Source organism: Acomys minous (assembly GCF_964271855.1).
Source record: "Acomys minous genome assembly, chromosome: 3".
In the NCBI taxonomy this organism is placed as follows: Eukaryota; Metazoa; Chordata; class Mammalia; order Rodentia; family Muridae; genus Acomys; species Acomys minous.
Window position 1 is genome coordinate 19,441,036 of NC_140485.1, and position 23,454 is coordinate 19,464,489.

At 51.7% G+C, this 23,454-nt stretch overlaps 1 protein-coding gene across 6 annotated transcripts in view; it reads right to left on the reverse strand.

The window, feature by feature from the left end:
• The window catches only part of SIRPA (signal regulatory protein alpha), a 39,950-nt gene extending 19,266 nt beyond the window's left edge, over positions 1-20,684 (reverse strand). The window contains exons 1-3 of one of the 6 annotated variants that reach the window (XM_084777263.1): positions 19,990-20,684; positions 19,358-19,448; positions 1,768-2,124 (exon numbers count right to left, since the gene is read on the reverse strand). In XM_084777263.1, coding sequence (XP_084633389.1) covers positions 1,768-2,124; positions 19,358-19,439 — 439 coding nt within the window. In that variant the 5' untranslated portion in view covers positions 19,440-19,448; positions 19,990-20,684. Of the gene's footprint in view, positions 1-1,767; positions 2,125-19,357; positions 19,913-19,989 lie in introns of those variants that run through there. The other 5 variants (XM_084777264.1, XM_084777260.1, XM_084777259.1 and 2 more) reach the window with 5 other exon arrangements.
• Positions 20,685-23,454: the final 2,770 nt, after the last annotated feature.

Here is a 23,454-nt window from a genome sequence, read left to right on the forward strand (position 1 = left end):
TCTGAGGTTTCAGGACATCTGTCTCAGCCTGGCTGTGGTTAGACACTTCCGACACAAGCTATAGAGATGGGCCTGCAGGTCAGAGCACTTGCTGAACAAGTACGAGGACCTGAGTTCAAATCCTTAGACTCTGTAAAAAGCTGGATGCGATGGTATGTGCCTATCACCCCAGTGCTGCGGGAGTGATGCCGAGACAGGAGAATCGCTGGGGTCCGCTGGCCACCAGCTTAGCTCCAGGGTCACTAAGAGATCCTGTCTCAAACAGAAAGTAATATAATAGAACATAAACATCCGCCTCTGTCCCCTGATCACGCACAGGCAGATGTCACACATGCACACACACATACACACACAGGCACAGCACACACTCATGCACACACACACACACACACACACGACACACACATGCGTGTGCACACACTTGAACACAAACGTATGCACACACATGCACATACGCACACTCAGAAACTTCAGCTCCATGTCAGCACATTTACAGCAGCATTTCTGTGGCAGATACAGGGGTATGGTGCTTTCTAGTCTCTTAGATGAGTTATACAATCAGGTGGAAAGCCATCGATCCATCCCAGCTCCACCAACAATTGAGGCCCAAGAAGGGAAAGTGACCCATTCAAGGTCACATGGACACAGCTCAGCACAACTCCCACTGGTGGAATCCTTTCTACAAGCCGGGCACTGTTCTAAGTGTTTGATATGATGTCACTGCCTCAGCCTTGACCATAAATGCTGGGAGTGGCATGGACAGAAGAGGCCACCGAGGCTGCTATGTGGAGGGCTTGTCCCAGGACACAGGCAAGGGAGTGGTTTATCTACCATGTGATTCCAGACTTACTCTGTCCCCTGTCCTCCTGGCCACTGTCCTCCTCATACTCAGTAATGACCCTGACACCTCATCTAGGGCTTTGTTAACATCGTGATGCTGATAGAACCCGGAATGGAGCCATTAGTGTTATTATTTACACGAAGAGAAACTGGGGGCTCAACAGAAGCCAAGCCTTGCTCCAAATGGCAAGGTCTTGGTCAATTCCTCATGGCTTCCTAATGGGCTATTCAGTGTCCTAACACACCTGGAAAGGTGGACATTCACGGCTCTGGTTTGAGGAGAAAATGCTATGATGAAGATGCAGCAGGAAACCACTTGCTGGCTGTAGTGGCCCAGGCAAGTGACACACACTACCTGGGAACTTCGGTGTCTCTGTCATATCAGGATAAGCTACCTGCACTGCTTCTGTGCAGAGGTGTGGAGGAGACTTGGTGGCTGCCCGGAGGGGAAACTGGTATCACCCACACAAATTAAACCGCACACGCTATGGGATGCAGTGGGTCTCTTGCTAGACAATGAGCCAACCAGTGCAGCACTATTTTAGAAGTTCACAGTTTGGAAAAACTGAACTATCTATCAAGAGAAGACTGCAGTAACTTGTAGGCTCAGCGCCTCCTGTGTACTTGGCCAGCCTGTGGAGATGCGTAATGCCTGGGCAGCAAGGAGCCTGCTTTCCGGTACTCACTGGTATGTGACCCATGAGCAAGGAAGAGAGAGGGTTGTGGGCGGGCGGATGAGGGTACAGATGTCCTCTTACATGTTAGCCTGGAGCCTGGAGCAAACAACTGGCCTCGGCTTCCCTGATCTGTTGAAGGTTGAGCCTAGACCATGAGCGTGATCTCCCATTGCACACTCGCGGGACAGGGATGCTATTCTTTGACCTGTTGCTACACACCAGGGGGTGAAGAAGGCGCAGGCTCACTTACCAAGTACATAGAGCTCTGTTCCTCCTCCAGATTGGAGTTCCTTGCCATACTCTGACGGATCTGTCTGGAACTTCACACAGTAGTAGGTGCCGGCGTCTGCTGGGGTGACGTTACTGATATGGACGGAAAAGTCCAAGTTGTTTCTCTTAGTGGTATCTGTAACATTTGTAACTCGAGGAAAGTGTTCTCCTGTGAACTTGTAAATTAACTGCCGGTTTGGCCCTGTTCCTTTAAACCACTTAATGGGTCCTATGGGGAGCAGGGTAGTCAGAGTGCAGTTCAGAGTGGCGGTGTCCCCAGCAGCAACGGACACTGACTTCTCAGCCTGAATCACCTTCAGTTCTGCCTTTGAATTTCCTGGAAAAGAAGAGTTAGCTATTATTCACCTTAAAGGACTCTGAAAATTCAAGTTTATCAATGATTTTCACTGACTGAGTACAAACAATGGTGTTGAGTTCAGCACACTGCAAGAGCTACCATGTTTAACCCCCACATGGGCCTGTAACTCAAGACTGTAATAAGAAAACTAAGCTGGGCAGTGGTAGTGCACGCCTTTAATCCCAGCACTCGGGAGGCAGAGGCAGGTGGATCACTGTGAGTTCGAGGCTAGCCTGGTCTACAAAACGAGTCTAGGACAGCCAAGGCTACACAGAGAAATCCTGTCTCGAAAAACTAAAAACAGAATTAAAAAAAAAAAGAAAAGAAAAGAAAAAGAAAAGAAAGGAAGAAAGAAAAAAAAAGAAAACTAAGTCACAGCGTGCTAAGTTTAGTTTACTACCTGATCTGGGCTCTGAAATTTAAATCTGAATTTGTCAGTTAGAATGGGAGCTTGGATTCCCCCACAGAGGGAATAAATTCAGTAGAGATGCAGAAATAGGAGACCCCAGGATGTGTGGTACTTTTTAAAGAATTAGATTCTGTACTGGAAAGCGAGTCCTGAGCAGCCCAGCTGCTCTCAGCAGTACGAGAGCTGAGAACTCGGGCCCTGGGTGTGGCTCAGTAGCATATGGCTGCATCACTTGGAACCATCATTAGGTCATCAGAGAAGGCCCAGGTGCTCGCCCACCACCAAGTGCTGCAGGGATGTGAGCTTTTTTATGGTCCCTAGAATTTGTTTCTTCATCTCTAAAATGTTTAGCATGAGCTCATCTTGATGTCCTTCTGATAGGTACAAATAAGCTCAGGCCGGTGAGCGTGATGAAGTCCTTGTCACCCAAGCATAGTGGCCTAACTACTCTCCTGACCAATGGTTTGATGAACGTATGGATGCAGAATGTGAGCATTTGGACACAGTGACATTAGAGACACAGTGGTCCAGAGAGGAGGATGACAGGATGAGGACAGGAGATGAGGATGATAACAGCAAGGGTGGCAGAGTGCAACATGGTTTTGGTCCCCAGATGGACTGTCCACTGGCTTCTAATGTGACTCTGTCTATTAGACAGAGCTGTACCCGAATCCTTGGGCTGCCCCTCTTATGTCGGCTGGGTGAAGGAGACATGCTGTGTGTTTGTTCACTGGCCTGGCATTGCTGCACTGGCAAAGGGAGAGAGCCTAAGGCAAGAGAGGTCCATAGCTCAGCTCAGCTCTCAGTGCAGGCACCCAGAACCTGTCATTGGTTGCTCACTGACCAGCCTCATCTTCTTCCCCAGCCAGGGCTCCCCTTGATGCCCACTTTTCATGGCAGATGTGAGTGGAACCTGCAAGTACCAGCCTGGGTACAACCTGACTCTTACACTACAGGGGAAGAAATGAAATCTGCTGAAAACAGGGGCTCAGCCAGCATCAGCCAGCCTACAAGGGGTAGGACTGGTGGCTAGGCAAGTGACAGGCACAAGGAGGGGACAGGCTTGAAGAGACAGGAAGCCTCCCAAGGGCATCAGTGACATCACCAGCTGCTGCCAATAGCAGGGAGCCATGAGCATTCCAGTGGGTGTACAGTTGGCCATGGGAGACCGGTTAAACTGGAACCACCACGTGCATGAAGCACAGGCCTGGACGAGAACAGTGTTCATATCGCATTCAATGAGGCAAAAGTAGGGAACTGGTGATATCTACCCTCTGCTTTGTCATGAAGATTGCTCCAAAGCTATCCATAAGCACCTGCTGTATACCTGCTGGCTAAATTCTAGTTCTAAACCTAATCATCACATTGCTGTATTCTTTGTATATCTGACTTGCTCTCAACTGTTATTTCCCCCACCATCAGGATGGTAGATCCACTAGGAAGTGTTTCTTGTCTTCTGCCCGGCATGTGCTGTGTCCTCAATAGAAATATGCTCGAGAGGCAAGTGGGTCTCGGTGACTGTCAGCCAAGTTAGGAAGACCCTGTCCCCCAAAACATAGATATGCTGAAGGAATACACTGATGAGCTGAGAGAGAAGGGGTTTTACTTGCTCCGTGACCCTGGCAAACCCCCCCATCCCCTCCCCCCACCTCAGCCTCTTCCTTGCTTCATCTCCTCAGTGGCGCTCAGGAGCCGGTGCTGGTGCTCCGTTATTAGCCTCATCCTCAACTGCGCACAGAACTGTGAGTCAGCAGTTGACGATGAGCCGCGCTCAGGGGGAACTTGGGAATTGAGCGCTGACAAGTTGGAGCAGGGCTATTCTTGTGGTACAGCCAGAGGCCTGTAATCACACCCCAGGCAGGTGACAATAAAATCTGGGCTGGGGAGGGCTGGCTCCTCCCCTCAGCCCCCTCCCCCCCCCTTTTTTTTTTTAGCTCCTCTGGAGATCTCAACCAACTGCAAGCAGATTTAGGCAGCTTAATTAATTAGCTAGTGTTTCTAAAGCGTTTGAAGAATTTTAAAAGTGTGATGCAAGTGCCAAACATTATTTTAATCTCTGTGTGTATTTTCCAACAGGTTGTGTGTGTGTGTGTGTGTGTGTGTGTGTGTGTGTGTGTGTGTGTGTGTATGTGTGTGTGTTTCTTTTATTTTTGCTTACTTGCCTACTTTTCTTTTGCTCTGGAGGTTCAGTTGTGGGAACTGGGCTTGTTAAAAATCACTCCTGTGGGCCAGACCCAGGGTCACCACACTGACACTGCCAATGCAGCCCTTTTCTGCTCCCCTTGGCCTCCTGACAGAGAGAAAGAGAGCGAGAGAGCGAGAGAGCGAGAGAGGAGAGAGAGAGAGAGAGAGAGAGAGAGAGAGAGAGAGAGAGAGAGAGAGAGAGCGCGCGCATGCATAGCCAGCCTGGGGCCTAAAGCAGACAGTAGGTGTTTTCACATACTGCTGGTCTTGGTAGTGAGGGACAGTGTGACAGGGTGGACCAGCAGGGTAACACCTGTGTTAGGCACTTCCTTGAGGACCCATTCACAGACACAGGTGGGTCTCCTCCATAAAAACCTTGAAAATGTGGGGAAACAACCCAAAGCGCAAATGACAGGGATGAGGAAGTGGATGACCACTTATCCGGCAGGTGAGTTACAGGTAGCCATAGCAGACTGTGATAATAAGGAATATTTTTCATGGCACCATTTAAAATAACATGATGGTTATGCAAAAACAAACAGAAAACAATCGCAAAGTGTTTAAAAGAAAATTAAAAAAATATATCCAAAAGCCAAATAATAATACCAGGGCTAGAGACGGCTCAGAGATTGAGTAAGTAGGTATTCATCGTTGAGAGGGCCTAGATTTGGTTCCCGGCACCCACATGGAGGTTGACAATCACCTGTAACTCCAGGGGGTTCTGATGCCTTCTTCTGGGACCTGCACTCACATACACATACCCTCCCCTCATAAACACATAATTTAAAATAAAATAAATCTTTTTTTAAAAGCCTCAAGTAATACTATAAGAGATAATTGCAGTCAGCACTTTGATGTACTGTAGCTAAAGTAAGTGACTAAAAACGACATAAAGTCACACCTTTCTTGTGCTAACTAAGGTCATGTGCAAACACTCTGAGTTCACTTAGGCATCCTTAGAGCAATGGGAACTTTGGGGTATCACATCCGAGGAAAGAGACCATATGATCCCATGGTAAGGCCATGGGAGGGCTAAATCCACAGCCCCGAAAGACTGTACAGAATCCCAACAAACTGTGCTGACTGTCAGGGCTATCGGGTGATGCTTGGTTTGATCCCGGGGGGGGGGGGGAGGTATTATTTTAAAAGGTAAGGATTTTTTTTTAATCAGGAGCTGTAGACACAGCGATAATGGGCTGAACTCCTTCTGTGTGGCGATTTCCGTGGGGTTCGCTTCCGGTTTGTGCTGCCTCTTTGCCACTCCTGGGGGAAGCAGGAGCCTAAGAAAACCTGTAATTTCAGTGTGACTGTGGCTCTGTAAAGTGTAACTGTTGACAAAACAACCCCAAGATGCTCTCCCAAGCCTTTAGACTATAGATCTAAAACTGAGAACGCTGCCTTTTCTTCTTTAATTTCTACCCTGGATAGGTTCAGATTTTCTAGGCTGGATGAACACTGAGGACCACATACAGTGGTGTGAAGGCCTCACCCTGTGAAAGAGCACTTGCCTACGATGCCTAAGGCCCAGCGCTGGCCCCGGCACTTCGGAAAGAATGGATACAGTGTCTCATTCTGTTTAAAGAAAACTATACATGCAACAGTGTGTCTTCCTTATGTGTCCCTGCTTGAATGAACTTCTCTTAGACAACTCAGCCCATTGCCACTGTGTCCCTGATAACCGTGCTTGTGACAGAGCAGATGCTCAGGACACATCTGCTGGTAGACTGAGCCACCCCATGTCTAGAGGAAAACGCACCTCTGTGTGCTAGGTCTCCATGTGAGAGTGAGGCAGGGTGGGATGGAAAAGCCACTTTCTTATCACTTTACATTAAGTACAGCATTGACTATATTGGTCTTTTGTTTGGGTTTGGTTTTTTTGTTAACAAGTAATGCTTTGGAAAAAGACACAAAGGATGAGGAGAACATGAGTGTGTTTCTAGGGAGAGTAAGTACCCTGTGTGTTTGTTGCTGTGTGATGAGTCAGGGGATTCCCATGGACTGAGGGCTACGTGGCTGGGTTTCTGGCCCACTAGTTATGAAGTCAGATTTCGAAGGAGTCATGCAAGAGACTACTTTCAGTCACTTACAATCCATGGGCTAGAACAGCTCCCACTGGCTACTTTGATTACACCGTCTATACCCCACCCCCACTCCTGGGGAACCACTGTCCTGTCACCTGGAATTCTATTTTTCTTCTACTGTCCAAAGTGTCAAATGCTATCACCCTACGTGGTAAGGTGGGACTGAGAACTGACTAGTGGGCTTAGAAAACATTTTACTAAAAAAAAAAAAAGCAATATTCATGTATAGCTTTGAAGATGAAGAAAAATGAAAAATGATTTTATAAGAAGTGAAAGAAAATGAAACTGTGCTGTTTCTAATGAGAAGACCAAATCAACTTAGAAATGATGCGGAGGAGGAAGGCGGGGCCTAGTGACCCTGTCCTGTGAGTTCTCTCATAGCCTCATTCATGAAAGAAACCATAGCAACAGCCCAGAGCTCCACATCCCAAGAAACCCAACAGCCCTAGCCACCAGCACAGCAGCAGGACACCTCCTTCCTCACCGATGTGGTCTATCACCTGCGCTCTAGCACTTTCCAGGAGTCCATCTTCATCGTCAACTAGACTAGATTTAGAATCACCCGGGAGAGCTAGAAGGCAGACCTCCAGATTCCCACAGGAAATGATGGAGGAGCAAGAGTGATCTTAGATGTGGGGGCACTACCCCATGTGCTAGGATCTCCAAAGGAGCGAAGTGGGGGGTCACGGGGGGAAAGATAGAACCAGTCAGGAGCCAACACTCCATACCCTGCCATAAACACGATGTTCTTGCAAGGACACAGGGCCAAGTGACTGTGGACCTAATTCTCTGAAACCATTAGCCAAAATAATTCTTTGCCCCTTTTATGTTGTTCTCAGATAGTTTGCAATGGAAACTTAATCAACATATGCTTCCTCGATGTCATTGCCTATACTTTCCGGCTGTGACTTGGTGGCTGGGTTGAAAAACTTGTTGAGCCAGTACACGTTAAGTGTACATAAAGGAGTACACATATACACGAGGGCAGATACGTGTGTGTATATAATAAGTGTACAGAGCACAAACATCCACACGTTTACTGTGTATGTATACAGGGTTCTGGGTAGGAACACAGAAGGTGTCAAATGCAACAATTTAGTGTGTCTGAGCAGAGACATATCTGAGGACAGCACAGAAGTGTGTTCAAATGGGAGAGAGTTAGTGAGTAAACAGTGCATGGCAGTGTGAACCACAGGAAGGGACTGTCTGAACTATGGGTAGTCTGTTGGGCAATGTCTGAGGGTAATTGAGTGTGTACAATGGGAAGGTAACCACAAAAAGCATAGAGGTGTGGCATAGAGGAATTTTAACTCAGAACAGGGCTGCTCTGGCAAGAGAATCACATCCAAATATCTTCTGGGTCTGTGTGATCTGGCTGGAATACAAACACACCTTTTAACCCAGTTGACAGAGGCAAACAGATCTGAGTTCAAGGCCGGCCTAGTCTAAAGCAGGTTTCCGGTGAAGAAAAGCTTAGGTCCAGGTATGACGGTACACGCCTTTAATCCCAAACAGTGAAGGTAAAATTAGTTTGTAGAAGGAAGCGCCCATGTTTGAAAGTGGTGTCCAATTGAATGGCAGAAAAGGTGACGAATCAGAGAAAGATTTGACAGACGAGGATACGCCCAGCTCTCGTGAGAAGAGAGAGGAAGGAGAAGCTGTTTTAAGAGGCAGTTTTGCCAGGATAGTAATAGAGAGATGGGTTGGAGAGAGAGAGAGAGAACTCAGGTGAAGACTGGATGAGCCAGAGAATGAGGAGGAGCCAGGAGATTAGAGCAGTTTGAGGCCAAGCAGAGCAATTCTGGGTGGAGAGAGAAGCCAGATTTTATAAGTCAGCTGGGAGAAGAGCCTGAGCCAGCCCAGAGCTCAGAAAGAACAAGAAAGGGTGAGCTTGTTAAGCAGTAAGTCTCAGAGGCTGAAAACATTCTAGGCCTAGGTTAGATTGTACAGAGGCTAGAAGCTTCCAGGACTAGGCCTAGACCAGCAGGCTGAGGCAGTAACCCTCTGAGACAACAACTGAAAAAGTGGACATATGGTGCGTACACAGGTGTGTGTGTGTGTGTGTGTGTGTGCGCGCGCGCGTGCAGGTGGGCAGGTGTGCAGGAAAGGATGTGTGCATACTGCATGTGGGCAGGAGGGACACAGGGGTGACTGTTTATGAACGAGCTGTGTACCCATGTACTCATGTTTAACAGTGTGGCCGGTTGGGAACATGCCTAGCTCAGCTGTGAAATGAGATTCTTCCCAGAGTGTAATCAGAGAGGGAACAGGGGGGGTCCTGTCGTCAGCACTATCACCTCCCAGTGGGCAAAGTCCGCACAGTGCTCAGCCTAAGTTCCTGCCCTGGAGAGGAGCATTTATGGTCTGTGGCCAGCAGAGACAGAGGTTCCTGTTAATGGGTTCCAGAGGGGGCTGCCTCAGGGTACAGTTGCACGGACTCCACGGCTCCCAGGTTGGCAGCTTAGGGCTCTGAGAGCTGTGGCTGGTCCGTGGTTTTCCTCCGGATGATTCATCTATTCCCACTTACAAAGCTTCCTCAACTGGCTGGGTCCATCCTAGATGGCACAGGAAAATGAGGAAGCTGGGCCTGTCCTTCAGTAGCTTACTCTGGGGGCGCCTTGGACACGAGTAATGACTACACATCAGTAATAAATGTCATAAAAGGAAGCTGGGGGTGGGTGCCTTGGAAATGGGTTGAATCCAGGACTGTCTCTTAAAAGTGGTGGGTGGTGGCCCCCTGAGCCAGGTCAACAGAAGCCAGGCAGAAGCAGGCGTTCCAGGAGAAACCACGTGAGTAAAGATGCAGAGAGCCTTGCAGTCTGGGCCCAGAACAGAGTCTTTGGGAATCCAGCAAACTGGGGTGGGGCTGGCCTGGAGCTAGACCAACCTAGAATTCTGGAGGATGGCCTCCAATACACATCTGAGGGGCAGACACCAATGAGCTTTCTGCTGGCACCACTGGACAGGTCATTGAGTGGACCCGTCCAGATGCTGCAGTAAGACCTGCCACCCAGCCTACAGCATCAGAGTCAGAGATAGGAGGCCTGGTCAACAGGAAGAGCTTCCAATTTATCTCCACCGCAGGCAACTCCAAGCACTGGGCATTGTGCCACATCCCCGGTGGCCTCTCTGTGAAGCAGCAAACGCCTAAGGTACGCAGACAGTGCCGAGCTCTGGCTTGGGGCTAGAGGCCTGCATAGCTTATGCCCAGAAGGGTGACTTGGCAAAGCAGCTTTCCTCATCTGTAAGCAGGGATCCAGCCCTGTTCCTACTTGAAAACACATGTTCCGTGGCGGAGAGCAGAGCAGAGAACCACATGACTTCTCTCCCTCTCTCCCCGGCTGCACACTCCACCTATTAGCAAATCCTGTTGGCTCAAATCCCAAGCTAGGGATGGCCTCTGTCTTCCTCTCACCTCGCCCCACTGCGCAACCATCACCCTTCTGCACCCCTCCCTGTCTCCACCTCATGTCTCTACCAGCCATGCTCAAGGCAGCCTCCAGGCTTGACGCAGGGGCATCTCCCCTTTGTTCTCCACCCAGACCCCCACTGCAGAGACCAGGATGCTCACAGTGGTCCACAGCAGCCTGTGTCTTTGCTCCTTTACAATTATACCAGATGCTCTGGTCACCCCAGAGCCTCTTTGTGGGACATCCCATCTGTCCATTTCTCAGTCCATAGATGTCTACACACATGGCTTGTGCCCTCACACAGGTCTACACACGGCTTGTGCCCTCACACAGGTCTACTACACACATGGTTTGTGCCCTCACACAGGTCTGCACACACAGCTTGTGCCCTCACACAGGTCTACACACAAGGCTTGTGCCCTCACACAGGTCTGCACACATGGCTTGTGCCCTCACACAGTTCTACACACACGGCTTGTGCCCTCACACAGGTCTGCACACATGGCTTGTGCCCTCACACAGGTCTACACACATGGCTTGTGCCCTCACACAGGTCTACACACACGGCTTGTGCCCTCACACAGGTCTACTACACACATGGCTTGTGCCCTCACACAGGTCTGCACACATGGCTTGTGCCCTCACTCAGGCCTATCTGGAGTTCTTCCTGCCACTTGCACGAAACAGTGCTCTCCACACTTTTTGCTCTGTTTGATTTTTCTAAGTATCACCGTCCACTTAACACACTGCACATTTACTTAATGCTCTTAGTGTCTTATTCTCTCAGAGTTACTTGTCAGTACTTTGAGAGCAGGGCCTCTGCTTCATTCCTCAGGCTTAGGGCAGCACCTGGCATTTGCTAAAAGCTATGTTTTGGGTTGAATTCTCATCCTCCTACCCATGAGAACCCAGTTAGCCTCCTAACCACTGTGGACGCCCTGGCTTCTCCTCTGTAAAATGAAACTAGTGTTGATATTAGGTTTATGCAACAGATGGAAAGGGGGCAGCATGCTTAAGTAACTTTGCACTGTACCCAAGAGAGCAAGTGCTCGGTGCAGGCAGCGACTCCCAGGTATCTGGGTGTTTAAAGGTGAAGGAGAGGATTGATAATAATGTCCTTCAGCTGGAGGGGCTACAGAGTCTCTGTCTACACACACACACACCACTGTGCAGATTGCACACACAGGGCCAGTGGCCTGATGGGCAGCAGCTGGGTGACACAAAACCTGAAGGCGACAAAGTAATGCTTGTAGCTTGCCCATATTTGCCTAGGGTTGAGGGGTAGGGAAGAGGGGACAGAAACTGCAAACACATGAGTACTCTGAATGCCCTTTGAACTGTAACGGATCTCTGTGAACCAGCAGTGGCTGAGAGAAGTTCAAGTCCCAACTGCCACATTCACTGGTGTGATGCCTCCGCAACTTAAGGGCCTTCTTCCCCACCGGAAGTGAGGGTGGAGGTCAGGAACCCTTTGGCCTCCTCTCAACTTCCAGTCCTGACTTGCACTGAGGCAAGCACCATGCTGCCCGACCCATTCCTAGAGCAATGGGCAGCCTAGATGGTCCCATAAGGTGACAGCTGCTGCGACCATGTGAGGCCACGGAGCTCTCAAGCCTGGGAGCTGGCACCACCCTATGCTGGCACTTCTCTCAAGATGGGGCCTCCAGCTCAGGCTTCTTGGGCTGCCAAGGATATGCATGCATGCATTTCCCCAGCCAGGCTAAAGGCCTTTTGAACACATACCTATTAAACATCATGTGCCGTGGTTACCATGCACCGAGCCAGCAGAGGACGGTCTCCGGGTGGGATTTCTTCCCAGCTAAGCTGATGTGATTCACTGATTCCTTTCATAGAGCTTTTCCAGCTCAGCTAGTATTTCCCTTAACCCCTACAGTCTCTGTGCAGGAAAGAACAGTGGGAATGGCTTCCAAGTTGCACAGGGGGAAATCAGGGCACACAGCAGGAGAGAAGACGTGTGTCCCCGTGTCAGCCAGGAACTTGGGAATGAGGGCACAGAGGGTGCCTGCCACATGATATCTCCTGTGCCAAAGAAGCTGGCCGGAGTGTCACAGCTGGACAGACCCCAGCATATGCTGGAGCCTTCAGCTTCCCTTCAAAGGGGAAACTGAGGCTCAGTAGAGTGGGGGACCCTACCTGCCCCCTTTGGAGCCCAAAAGCACACGATCAGTCTAGCATACAACAGGACCATAAAGGCACCTAAAGACTACCGATGCTGAACAGATCAGAGCAGGCCTTAAGTATGGAGCCTCTGCATGGACCTGGCAGGCCAGAGCCATCACCACCTGACTCCCGAGTACCATGGGGACAGGGAGAACAAAACCACGGTCAAGACCACTCGGTGACTGAAGGGTCTCACCCACCCTTTCTAGCCATCTTCACTATGCCTCACCACAATGACTAACCGGATGCCTTTGCGAAGTCAGACAGGAACGGGATCCTCCTAGCCATGCCTGGCTTGGAATGCAGCACACATCCCACACCACGGCCATGGCAGCATCTGTGAGGTCACCGTCACTGTGGAGTCTGAGGTGGGAGGGTGTGTGCCGTGGCATCTGATCACCAGTTCTGGGGCGACTCAGCTGCCTCTGAATCAGGCACTGACATGAGCTGCCTGGGATTTCAGCATGTTGGGCGAGGTTTGTAGCACAGTCATGGCCTGAGCCCTACAGGAGAGACTTGGTGGCAACTGGGGACACGGCGTCTTGGCCCTGTGCAACTTCATCTTTAAATCCTCTCTTTAAAAGGAGGTTTTTATACTCATGTTATCCCTCTACTCCTCCAAGGCAGATTAACCCATTCACTGAGGGCCAGGTCCTGGGCTAAGGTCCCAGGGAGGCCCAGCATCATTGTGTCTACCCTCACATAGCCTGTATCCTAGTTGGAGGGAGACAGGGCTGACAGAATGAAACCAGCAAGCATAGAAGGAAAAGGCCTAGAAATAACACATCATTTGTTTACTTGGGTTCTTTTTCTCTCTCTCTCTCATTAGAATGTCAGCTCCATGAGAGCAGGGATGCGCCTTCCTTGTTCACAGTTCTATCTCCAGGCACATGAAGCACACAGCAGCCGTTCAATCTACAGGCACCTATCGCATGCTTGACAACACCACACAAACATCTGTAAGTAAAGTGACCCTAGTAAGCGCAGCGCAGCAGTCAAGAGTAGACAGACCCTGGCCTTGGTTCTAGTCTCAATTCTCTCTGGCTGAGTGGCTTGTAAGGAGCCCCGGTCGGTTTTCGGGAGCCTCAGTCTCCTCGTCTATAAAATGGGTAAGATCTATGTTTTTATGACTCTCGGTGAGGACCAGATAAGAAGACATGCAATCTGAGCATTCATGAGGAATGGCTGTGTCCAGCATCCACTGTGCCAGGCTCCTTGTGCTTGCTCACGTCAGCCAGGTAGGCTGAGAAACAAGAACGGCAGAAAAGCCATTCGGTATCAAAGCCGGGGCCATGACATCATTCCTTCTCATCTTTGCATATGCCTCAAGTTTCCAAAAATGGAAGAAGATTATGGGAAGACGACATGTGTTCGGTGCCAAGGACAGGTACACTGAGCAGTCTCTGCCACCGTACGTTTCCATTTCTGGAAGTCATGGGTGGTTGGCTTGGAGAATGGGGCGACGACGGCTCGTGGTCCTGGTATGGTCATCACCTCTTCTGGCCATTTTCCCCAGCAGCTCACTCCAGAGTCCAATATCCTCTGACCCCAGCACCGCATGCTCTCAGCTGCGGATCTGATCTGCAGAGTTGGAGACCCAAATGGATGTGCCAGGAAGCCCTGCTGGCACAGAAGATGACACTGTATGTGTTTTCACTTCTGCCTCTGCTGTTCCCCCATCTTTCTGGACCAAAAAGCATAGCCAGCCCCTCGGGTGGGGAGGACCCATCCTGCCAGGGTTCCAGGAAGCCTGCATGAACCGGAAGCCAGTATCAGCCACCATAACAGACCCTCTCCAGCAAGTGGATGGAAGCACAGTTTGGAAACATCTGCTGTCCTCATCTCCTGGAGGATGCACTGATCAACAGCAACCATAGAAGAGATGTCCCAGGAGAGCAGGGTGCCAGAAGGCCTGGTCTTCAGCCTCCCTACTCATCCAGCAAAGCAAGGAGATGTCTAAAGCCTGGTGCAGCACAGGCTTTGAAGCTCAGGTCGATTGATCTGGGTGGCCATCCGATGCAGACACCTTGCTGAGCCATCATCCCCTCGGTGGTCAAGCGGGTTACACGATCAGTCATCAATGGTGCATACTCCAGGGTGGCTCCGAGTCCCACTAGGATCACACACAGTAGCACCAAGGCCAGGACTGTGATGATTATTTTTAGCATTTTCTCACAGAATTCAGGATCCTGTCAGAACTCTGGCTTTCACAGTAGAAATGTCCGGCCCCGTTTTAAAAGGGTCCACATAGGAGGCCTGCCGACTCCCTCACTGGCCTGGCCTGGCCTGGCTTGAGATCTGGAGACCAGTGCTAAGCCCTCTATCCTATTGTACAGGAGGCAGCTCCCAAAGCCCTTCCAGATTAGATTTCCAGGGCCCGGAAGCCACAATTCCAGACGTGTGAGTCCAGAGGGAGACACCTAGAGTCAGGTTGGGTCCACAGCTCATTGGCACTAACAAGGCAATTAGATCACTGTGCTGGTTTTCCTACAACCTGTCCATGCCCCAGGAGAAAGCTTCAGGGGGAAAGAGCTCACTGAGTCACAGTGACATTTAGTCATCATGGCCCTTGTTTTCTGAGTGCCCACTATGGGCAGGGGCCATGCTAGGTCGATTGCTTTATGAAAGTCCATCCCGGTTTTAGGTTCGAGTGAGTCAAAGCATATAAAACCATGACAGCGTGATAGCTAACAGATACCAGGATGAGCAAGTGAAAAAGAATAAAGCAGGGACTGCAGTAAAAGCTTACAGATACCAGGCATGCTTGGAGCATCATCTGAATTTGCATTAATTGACTTACTCCTTGAGAAGGAGCTATTAATGATATCTTTAGTTTATAGACTAGGGGGGGGCGGAGAAAAGAAAAGGGGACCCAGAGAAGTTCAGCAAATTGCTTAAGTAGGTGGCAGAACCAGGTGGGCAGACCCAGGGGTGGGGTCCTGGCACTGTTGTGTGTACACGGTAAGGCTAATAGTCATCGAGGCTGCAGAAGCAGATCTGAGAGTTAAAACCCACGATGCACACAGAGCCACAAAGCAAAGAAGAAGTAGTAGGCAGCCTCAAAGAGGAACAGATAAAATCATGGGAAAGGGTCAGAGAGAGAAGCTGCTCGGATAGGGAGGCATGTAAAGCAAACCTGGGAGGATGAGGATTCAGACAGAGGGAGGCCAGGAAAGTGCAGGAAAGGACACTTCTGGTGAGACAGTGGGGACAAAAGTAGAGAGAGAAAAGGCTAGCTGAGGGCATCGATTTGTCTAAGAGCCAAACTGGGGTAGGTTGCATATTAACAGATACTGTACAGATCAAATGCCTCTTGTTCATAGCACACTGGAAGAGGTTGGTGGTCTCCCACATAGGATTCCCCTGGTTTTGTGTGTGTGTGTGTGTGTGTGTGTGTGTGTGTGTGTGTGTGTGTGTGTGTGTGAGCAGCCAATCAGGTTTCAGTCTGCAATGAAGAAGCCCTGTTACCTCAGAGCATATGAGCATGTAATGCCTGTTGGAAAACATGTAGGAACTGAGATCTGGTGGGGGCCACCCGGGACCTGCTGTCACCTTATTTATTTATTTATTTGTTTGTTTGTTTGTTTATTTTAAGGAAACTTGGTCCAAGGGATCACCAGCTTTGAGCTGGGCCGTGGCATAGTGACACAGTCCGAGCTGTGTCCACAACCAGGAGTCTGAACACACTTAAAAAGGGTCCTCTTCCATCAGGACCCATGATGACAAATACAAAATAACCTGTCACACGCAGGCACTGCAAGCAGCGAGGTGGTGCATGTGGGACCCGCTCGGCACTTTTAGACTCCTTTCCTTTCGCCCACTGTTCTCCATCTGTTGCAAAGGGCAAGACGCAGGGAGGAGCATTCCAGTGCTAGGGAATCCAAGCTCCCCAGCCCAGATGGGGCCTCCTGTATGAGCCACATCACTCCCCCCGGCCCCAAGTATTGTCATCTTTGAAGCCACACTCAGTGGGCTTCGGGGAGACCCAACCAAAAGCTTTGGCTTACAAGAGCCTTCCCATGGTTCTCTGCTAAGCCTCGGGTGGCTCTTCTTACCCCAACACCATGGACTGCACACTCCTAAGTCATTTGTTCCTCCCACCAGAGGCTGTATCCAGAATTCTGGCTCCTTTACCGCTTACTCCTGGGACATGTTTTGGACTCAGTTTTCCTCATCTGTAGATTACTAGTAAGAGCCAAATGGCACACCGCTGGTAGACGAGACCGTGCAGACAACACAGCAGGCCCTGGAGTGCCTCAGGTACTTTATAAACATGGCTTCTCCTCCCTCTCTCAACACATAGTTTGAATCTACACTTCTTACGGACTGAAAGACTACAAGAAAAACAAACAAACAAACAAAAACAAAGCCAGACTAAATACGTCCCCCCAAGGGATGGGGACAGGGATAATTAATGACCACAAAGCACCCAGAGAACACCAGAGCCTTCAGTGAGCCTTCCAAAGGCCTCTGGACGTCAGGCATAGCAGCTAGCCCCCACCCCATCCCTTTTTTTTCCTATGAAAGAGGAAGTGAGAACAGCTATAGTGCTGAGGAAAGCACAGAGGCGCCACTAGCATGCCATCATCTACCCAAGGGCCACAGGCTCCCTGGAAGGGCCCACTACCCCTCTAAGCTGGAACCTCGATTTCCCTCAGTCACCTCCTACTACAGTAAAAGAATCTATCCAATGGCAGGTCCAGCTAGGACCAAGAAAGCATCCTGAAGTTAACTGTGAGGCCTGCCTGCATCGAGCTCTTTCGTTCCAAATAGCAGGGTCAGCCCCTACACTGGCTGCAAGAACCCACAGTGGTGACTTCATCAGAATCTTTTTAGAAATTTCCTTTGGCATCATTTGTGTCAAGTGCAATCTTTAGAAACTTCCTCTCCTGCCTCCCGGAGGCAATAAGGCACATGACCATCTCCCTACACCCAAGCAGTGATCTGGTGAAGCCCAGCGATCACATGACACCTCCCAGGATGACAGCTCTGCCAGAGACAGCAGTCGCTCACTTCGAAGCTGTCTTTTCTAAGCTGACACGTGGGGGTTCTTGCTCAAACAAGCCCATTTTCCTAGAAAACTGGACAGCTGCCTTCTACCTGTCTGTCCCTCTACCCTACCCCTTCTGCTTTGCTGTAAATTGCACACCCTTGATGAGGGAGGCTGGCTGCCTGTGTCCATTGGAGGCTGAAGTCCCCTCCAGTGGCAGAGATGTAAGGCTTGGATGCTGAGCCCCAGGGGACTAAGTGCAGGTTTCTGGGAGGCTGGAGCTCAAAGGCCACAGAGAGCATCCCTTCCTCACGGGGAGAATCTCATTCTTACCCCCCCCCCCCACCAAGACTTACTTTAAAGTTAATCTCTGCCCCTCCGCTGCTCCCACTTTTTCAGGTTACTGATGCTGAATGGATTGGGACAGAAGGTACGATCTTTGCCATTTTATAGACTGTTTTTATAGGCGACAGTGGAGGGGGGGGGGAATAAATGCGTTAAGAAAGGTGCTGTCATTCCCCGCAGCCAGGAAGAGCAGGCAGACTGCTGGTTTGAGCACTTGTTAACTACTCATTTGCCAGGGACTGAACCACAGAGGCCCTAGTCTGAAAAAGAGCTAGAGCAAACATTTAGATATTAATCTAGGCCCAGCTTTTTGTGGTTCGGAGGGCAGGGGGAGGGGGAGGGAGACGCCTGTGGATTCCCAAGCCCTGGAGGATGGCAGGGTAGGGATGGAACTTTGGCAAGGCAGGAGGAAGCAGATCAGACCCCCGGAGCCACTCAGAGTAGAGGGATGAAATACATCACCTGCCCCCGCCCCTCCCGAAAGGACCCAACAGTAACTGAAAACTACGAATGGAATCGGAGGGGGGGGCACTTGGTGGGTTCCTGGGATTCAGGGGAAACCGGAGACCAGAGGGAGCTCCTGGCTACCCTACCTCTTCCACTCTGCTTGTTCTCTCTCCCCTGGGGCTGGGTCTCTCGCCCTCTTTTAATGCTGCTATCAGATGCCAGGCTCTAGGCAAACGTAGGTAAGGAGAGGGTGCTGAGACCATTTACCTCCCTGCAAAAGGAAGGTGGTACAGAGACTCCTAAGTCCCTAACAGGGATCCAAGAAGGCACGAAATACCGCTCCCTTCTTTCCCTCCCCAGCTGTGTCTCTGGCCTTCCTTGCTGGAGAGACCTGGGATTTTTGTAAAACCCCTTTAAGATGCAGGACGCCTGAATGGTGACCTCACTCCTTGGCCAACCGGCCTTCAGAGCCCTCCTGCTGGAGACAGCCAGGTGTTTGATGTAGGCCAACAAAGAAGACAAGCTCGGAGCCACAGGTACATGCTGGAACTGCAGGGAGCTTCTGGAAGCCTGCCTAAGGAAGGCAGGGGGGTAAGCAGGGAGGAGACCATCCAGGGAGAGGCTGTGCAGCCACAGGCAAATCCACCACCGTGTCTCCCAAGGGTCTGTTGATTACTCAGGCCTCCCTTGCTGTTTCCCACACCTCCGTACACTAACAGTGCTTGCTCTGGTACTAAGCCTAAGAGCTCACTCTTCCCTTATCCCAACAGCCCAGCAGCTCGATAGGACCTCTGCCCTTACCCTCTCTCCAATCAAGTCTAGCAAGGAACCTACTGGGGAAGCCAGGCGCCTCACTGCCTAAAGCAATTGCCAGCCTGCCTCCCCATTCAGGTTGGGCAAGGGGTACGGTAAACCAACTCATTCCTATACCCTGCTGCCCAGCGCAGGGCTACACAGTCTAGTCCACAGGGCAGATCCGTATAAGAAGAGTTCTACCCTGGCTTCTAGCCTGGGCTATGTGACCTTGGGCAAGTGGCTGACCCTCTCTGGGCCTCACTTCTGCATCTGTAACCCCGGTTACAGGCATCTGTCGACATTAGCGGCAGCGTGCGGGGCCTGAGCCCGCAGCTTGGGAAGGGTGGCAGTGGGAGCTGAGGGTGCTTACCTGCCCCGGAACAGGACGCGGAGAAGAGCAGGCAGAGCAGCAGCGGCCCTAGGCGGCCAGGGGCCGGGCCGGCGGGCTCCATGGGCCGCGGCTGCAGAGCAAGGAGGGAGAGCGGCGGTGAGCGCGCTCGGCAGGCGGGCGGGCGGGCGGGCGGCGCGGGCGAACGACTAAGGCCCCTCCCCCTCCGCTGCCCCCCAGCGCCACCGCCCGGCGGGGTGATCTGACCCCCCTCCCACAATGAGACGCCGAACCGGGAGACTCCGGGAGCGTGACGCCGGGCCAGGCCGGCGGGAAAGGGGAGCGGACCCGAGGGAGCCAGGCGCAGAGCCAGAGGCACGGGGGCGGGGGAGCGGGTAGCAAGGGAGAGGGAGAGAGGGGGAGAGGAAGAGGGAGAGGGAGCGGGGACAGAGCTCGGAGAGCGAGCGCGAGCGCGAGCGGGGACAGCTTGCAGAGCGAATGCGGGCTGCGTGGAGCCGTCGCGAGGCCAGCGCGAGGGCGGCCCGGCCGAGCGCCCCCGCCCCGCGCCCGCACCTTCCCGCCCGCGCCCCCAGTGCGCCCCGCGAGCTGCGCCGCCCGCCTCGGCTCTGCGCGAGCCCGCTCTGCCCGTGCGGGTCCCCGCCAGCCGCTCGGACCTGCGCCGCCGCGCGCAGGGCTGCCAGGCGGTGGAAGCACCGCTCCCTCTCTGCCCAGAGGCTGGCCGCGCACCACTTTGCGCAAACTTGTTTTTCTGAGGTCGGCGCCGCGGGCTGGCTACTTCGTCCTCTTTAACGTAGACCGGGGAAGTGGCGGCCGAAGCCCCTCGCCTCTGCCTCTCACCGGGCCAGTCTTAGTCTCCAGTGGGCAAGAGGCTGCCCCGCGGCGCGCTGGCCCAGGGTGAAGAGTGGAGGGGGGCGGGGAGGTTTGCTTTCTGCTCCTCCCCAAGAGGCCCTGCCTGTGTGCCCCAAAGCCGAAGGTCGGCCTCCGGGTGGGCGTGGGTCCTAGGGGCCCAAATCTTTCCAAACTGGCCTGAGGTAAAGCAAAAGCAGGAAGTAAATGCAGGGGGAAGGGGGAGAGGAAGGAGAGAGTGATGGTACAAAAATAGCGTGTGTGTAGGAAGGACTTCAGTGCCTCTTGGTAAAGACGCGCTGGGGGAGAAGAACAGCAAGAAAGCTGTGGCAGGGAAAGGAGATGGGTAGGGCTGGGCCAAAGGGAAGAGACTGACCCGAGAGTAGATTGAGGATAGAGAGGGCTCAGGCAGAACTGTGCTGAGAGAGGCTTGGGCTGCCAAAATAGTGACCTTAATGAGAAAGATGAGAGAAAGGAGAGCCGATCCCAAAGTACAGAGCCTCTGGATGCAAAATGCATCCTAGCTCTCAGTTTCCTTGAAGGAACACCAAAACAGTTAGGTCAGGTGCTTGGTCATCAGGCAGAAGGCTGGGCACCAAGGCAGGGGAGAGGACTCAAGCCCCTCTGTTAATTGGAGAGTCTCCGAGTTGGAGCTAAGTTCTGAGATAGCCAATTTTGCTTTCCACGATGGCAGCTGAGGGCATTAATGAAGCGAGGCGAGCCCTGCTGGCCCAGCGTCTTAGTAAAGAGGATGTTTGGGCTCAGAGAAGGTAGCCCGATTGCCTCAGAGCAGACCTCCGGTAGAAAGCCCCTTATGCAATGGCACCCCTCTGTCTTCCGCACCCCTGGCCAAAAGCCTGTTTCTGGTTGTTTTGTTTGTTTGTTTGTTTTGTTTTGTTCTTCCAGAGAGGCAGGCAGGGTGCAGCAGCTGTTGAGCGCGCAGGGACCAGCTTCCAAGCTTTAGATCTTTTTCTCCCTGTCTCCAAGCGGCGGGTTTGGAGAAAGACCCTGTGTCTGTCTGTGACTCAGCTTCCTTTAAAGCACACCAGGCCAGCATGAGCAGCGACCCAGAACTGCCATTGAGAGTTCCATGGGCTGGTATTTGCACTGCATTTTAAGAAGAGCCTACCATGTACCAAGGGCAAGGACAGTGTTTGGGAAGTGTTGGGCGGCAGTCCTTGAGGGACCGCAGGCCAGCCCTAGGAGGGGAGATTGGTTGTATTTCTTTGGGCCTTGGGGATGGCAACAGGAACCCATTTGCAGTCTGGTAGAAGATGCAGGTATAGGTAAGTGAAAAGAACAAACAGAAAGTCTTGTAGGGAGTGTATGTGCACACATGCACATGTGTGTTAGCTCGTCCAGATAAGGACAAGAGTATGTGGCCAGCATGTCTGAAGGGTGGTCCAGAAGACCAAGAGAATTGATTCTGCAGATGGGAACACTGCAGGCAGGACCAAGGAGGGACTACAGTGCTTGATGTACAGGCTCAAGGGGCCACTGTCCTTGGAAAAAGAGAGGGCTGGAAGGAACAGAGTGTGGAGTCAGGGGACTAGGCAAGAAAGAGAACCTGGGTCTAGCATCCCAGGTGGGCTGCTGGGAGCATCGCCAGCTTTTTAGATTATGCCTGGCACGACCATGAAAGTGCTCAGTGAAGCCTTGTGAAACTTCTCCTCCAAAATCCACCTGGGGTGAGAGGCGGGAGGGCCTACCACTAGAGTCAGAGATGCTGCTGCCTTGTGTGCACACACACCCCCTGTCCCCAGGCTGCTCATAGTTCTGGGGCAGGCACACACAGACACAGACCTGCCTGGGATTAAGAACTGAGGGATTAGGAAGAGTAATAAGTGTACCACCTGCTATTTATACACAGTATCTTTGACAAAGGCGCTCAGCAGAGCTTCCAAACTAACCCCCTTCGCTCTCACATCCAAGTGTGAGGGAGTTGACATTTGTCCACATAAAAGTCACTTGTGCTCACCCATCAGTTACTAAGCGTGCACTGAGATTCGTGGGCAAACGTGGAAACTAAGTGGGCAGGGTTCAGCCCACCTGGGGTCACACACAGGTTATCACAGATAATTAATATGAGCCAGCCATCGCGGCAGCCAGCCTGGGTGCCTTAATCCAGATGTTATTCGGTGATGCACTTACCAGTATGCGTTAAGTGTCTACTATGTGCTTGGCAGTGCACTGGGCAGTAGAGATGGGGCAGCTGGCAAGAACAAACCAGGAGCTGACAGATTAACCTGTAATGCTTTACATGTGAGGCGGGCATTAGTGCTCCAGGGAGGAATAAGTAGTGAGGGGCAGTGTAGTTCCCAAAGGCAAGATGGGGAGGATATGTGTGCCCTATCACATGGTGCCCGTTTCTCACTCAGCAGCCAGGGAAACCTTTTATATGCTTGGGGTGGAGGGCATGTGTGTGTTTATATGTGTGCTGTGCTTGACTCGAGGCGGGGCGTGGGTATATGTTTATGTGTGTGCGTTGCAGTGTGGTGCTGGTAGGGGGGTTGGTGCCAGAGAGGAGTCTGAATGAGCAGGAGGAGGAGAAGTGGGAACTTCAAAGCTAAGACAGCAAGCGGTTTGACTTAAGCAATTAAGGCCTTTACTATGAGTGGCTACCAGTGGCCAGGATGTAAATGCACTCTCAGGAGGTTTTGGCCTCTGTAAGACTGACAGAGGCATCCTGGTGTGTGCCAGGCCCTGAGGAGATCCATGTTCTCTCCTTGAGACCCCAACCACCCCCTCTGTGTTCCTAGCTTCAGGGAACAAGGCCAGACAGACATTGACTTGACCAGGGCCATGCTGCCAGGCTTGCTGGGGCCTGCAGAGACGCAGTGCTGCTGACACAGCCTAGCCCATGCTTGCTGCTGATTCCCACAGCCCTGGGCTGCCATCAGCAGGCCGGCCTGCCTGGCTGCCTTTGTGTGGGACCTGTCAGGAGGCTCAAGCTGCCAACGACCTATTTTTTACAGAGCAAGAGGAGCTGTTTAGAGTTAGAGGCCTCAGCTCTGAAGCCAGAACAATTAAAAAATAAAAGTACTACAGACCCCTGGGCAGCTTGGACCACAGGCCAGCTGTGCTGGAGAGAAGCCACTGAGCAGGCAGGAAACAGGGAGTGGAGGGAGGGACTGGCTCTGATGTGCTTTCTGGCCCCCAGGTGGGCCACTGTGAGTCTCATGGCAAGCCCCTTCTGGAGGCTGATGCCATTATTCTCATTTTGTATCTGTAGAAACGCAGGCTAAGAGGGTGCCGTGACTTACCTAGGACAA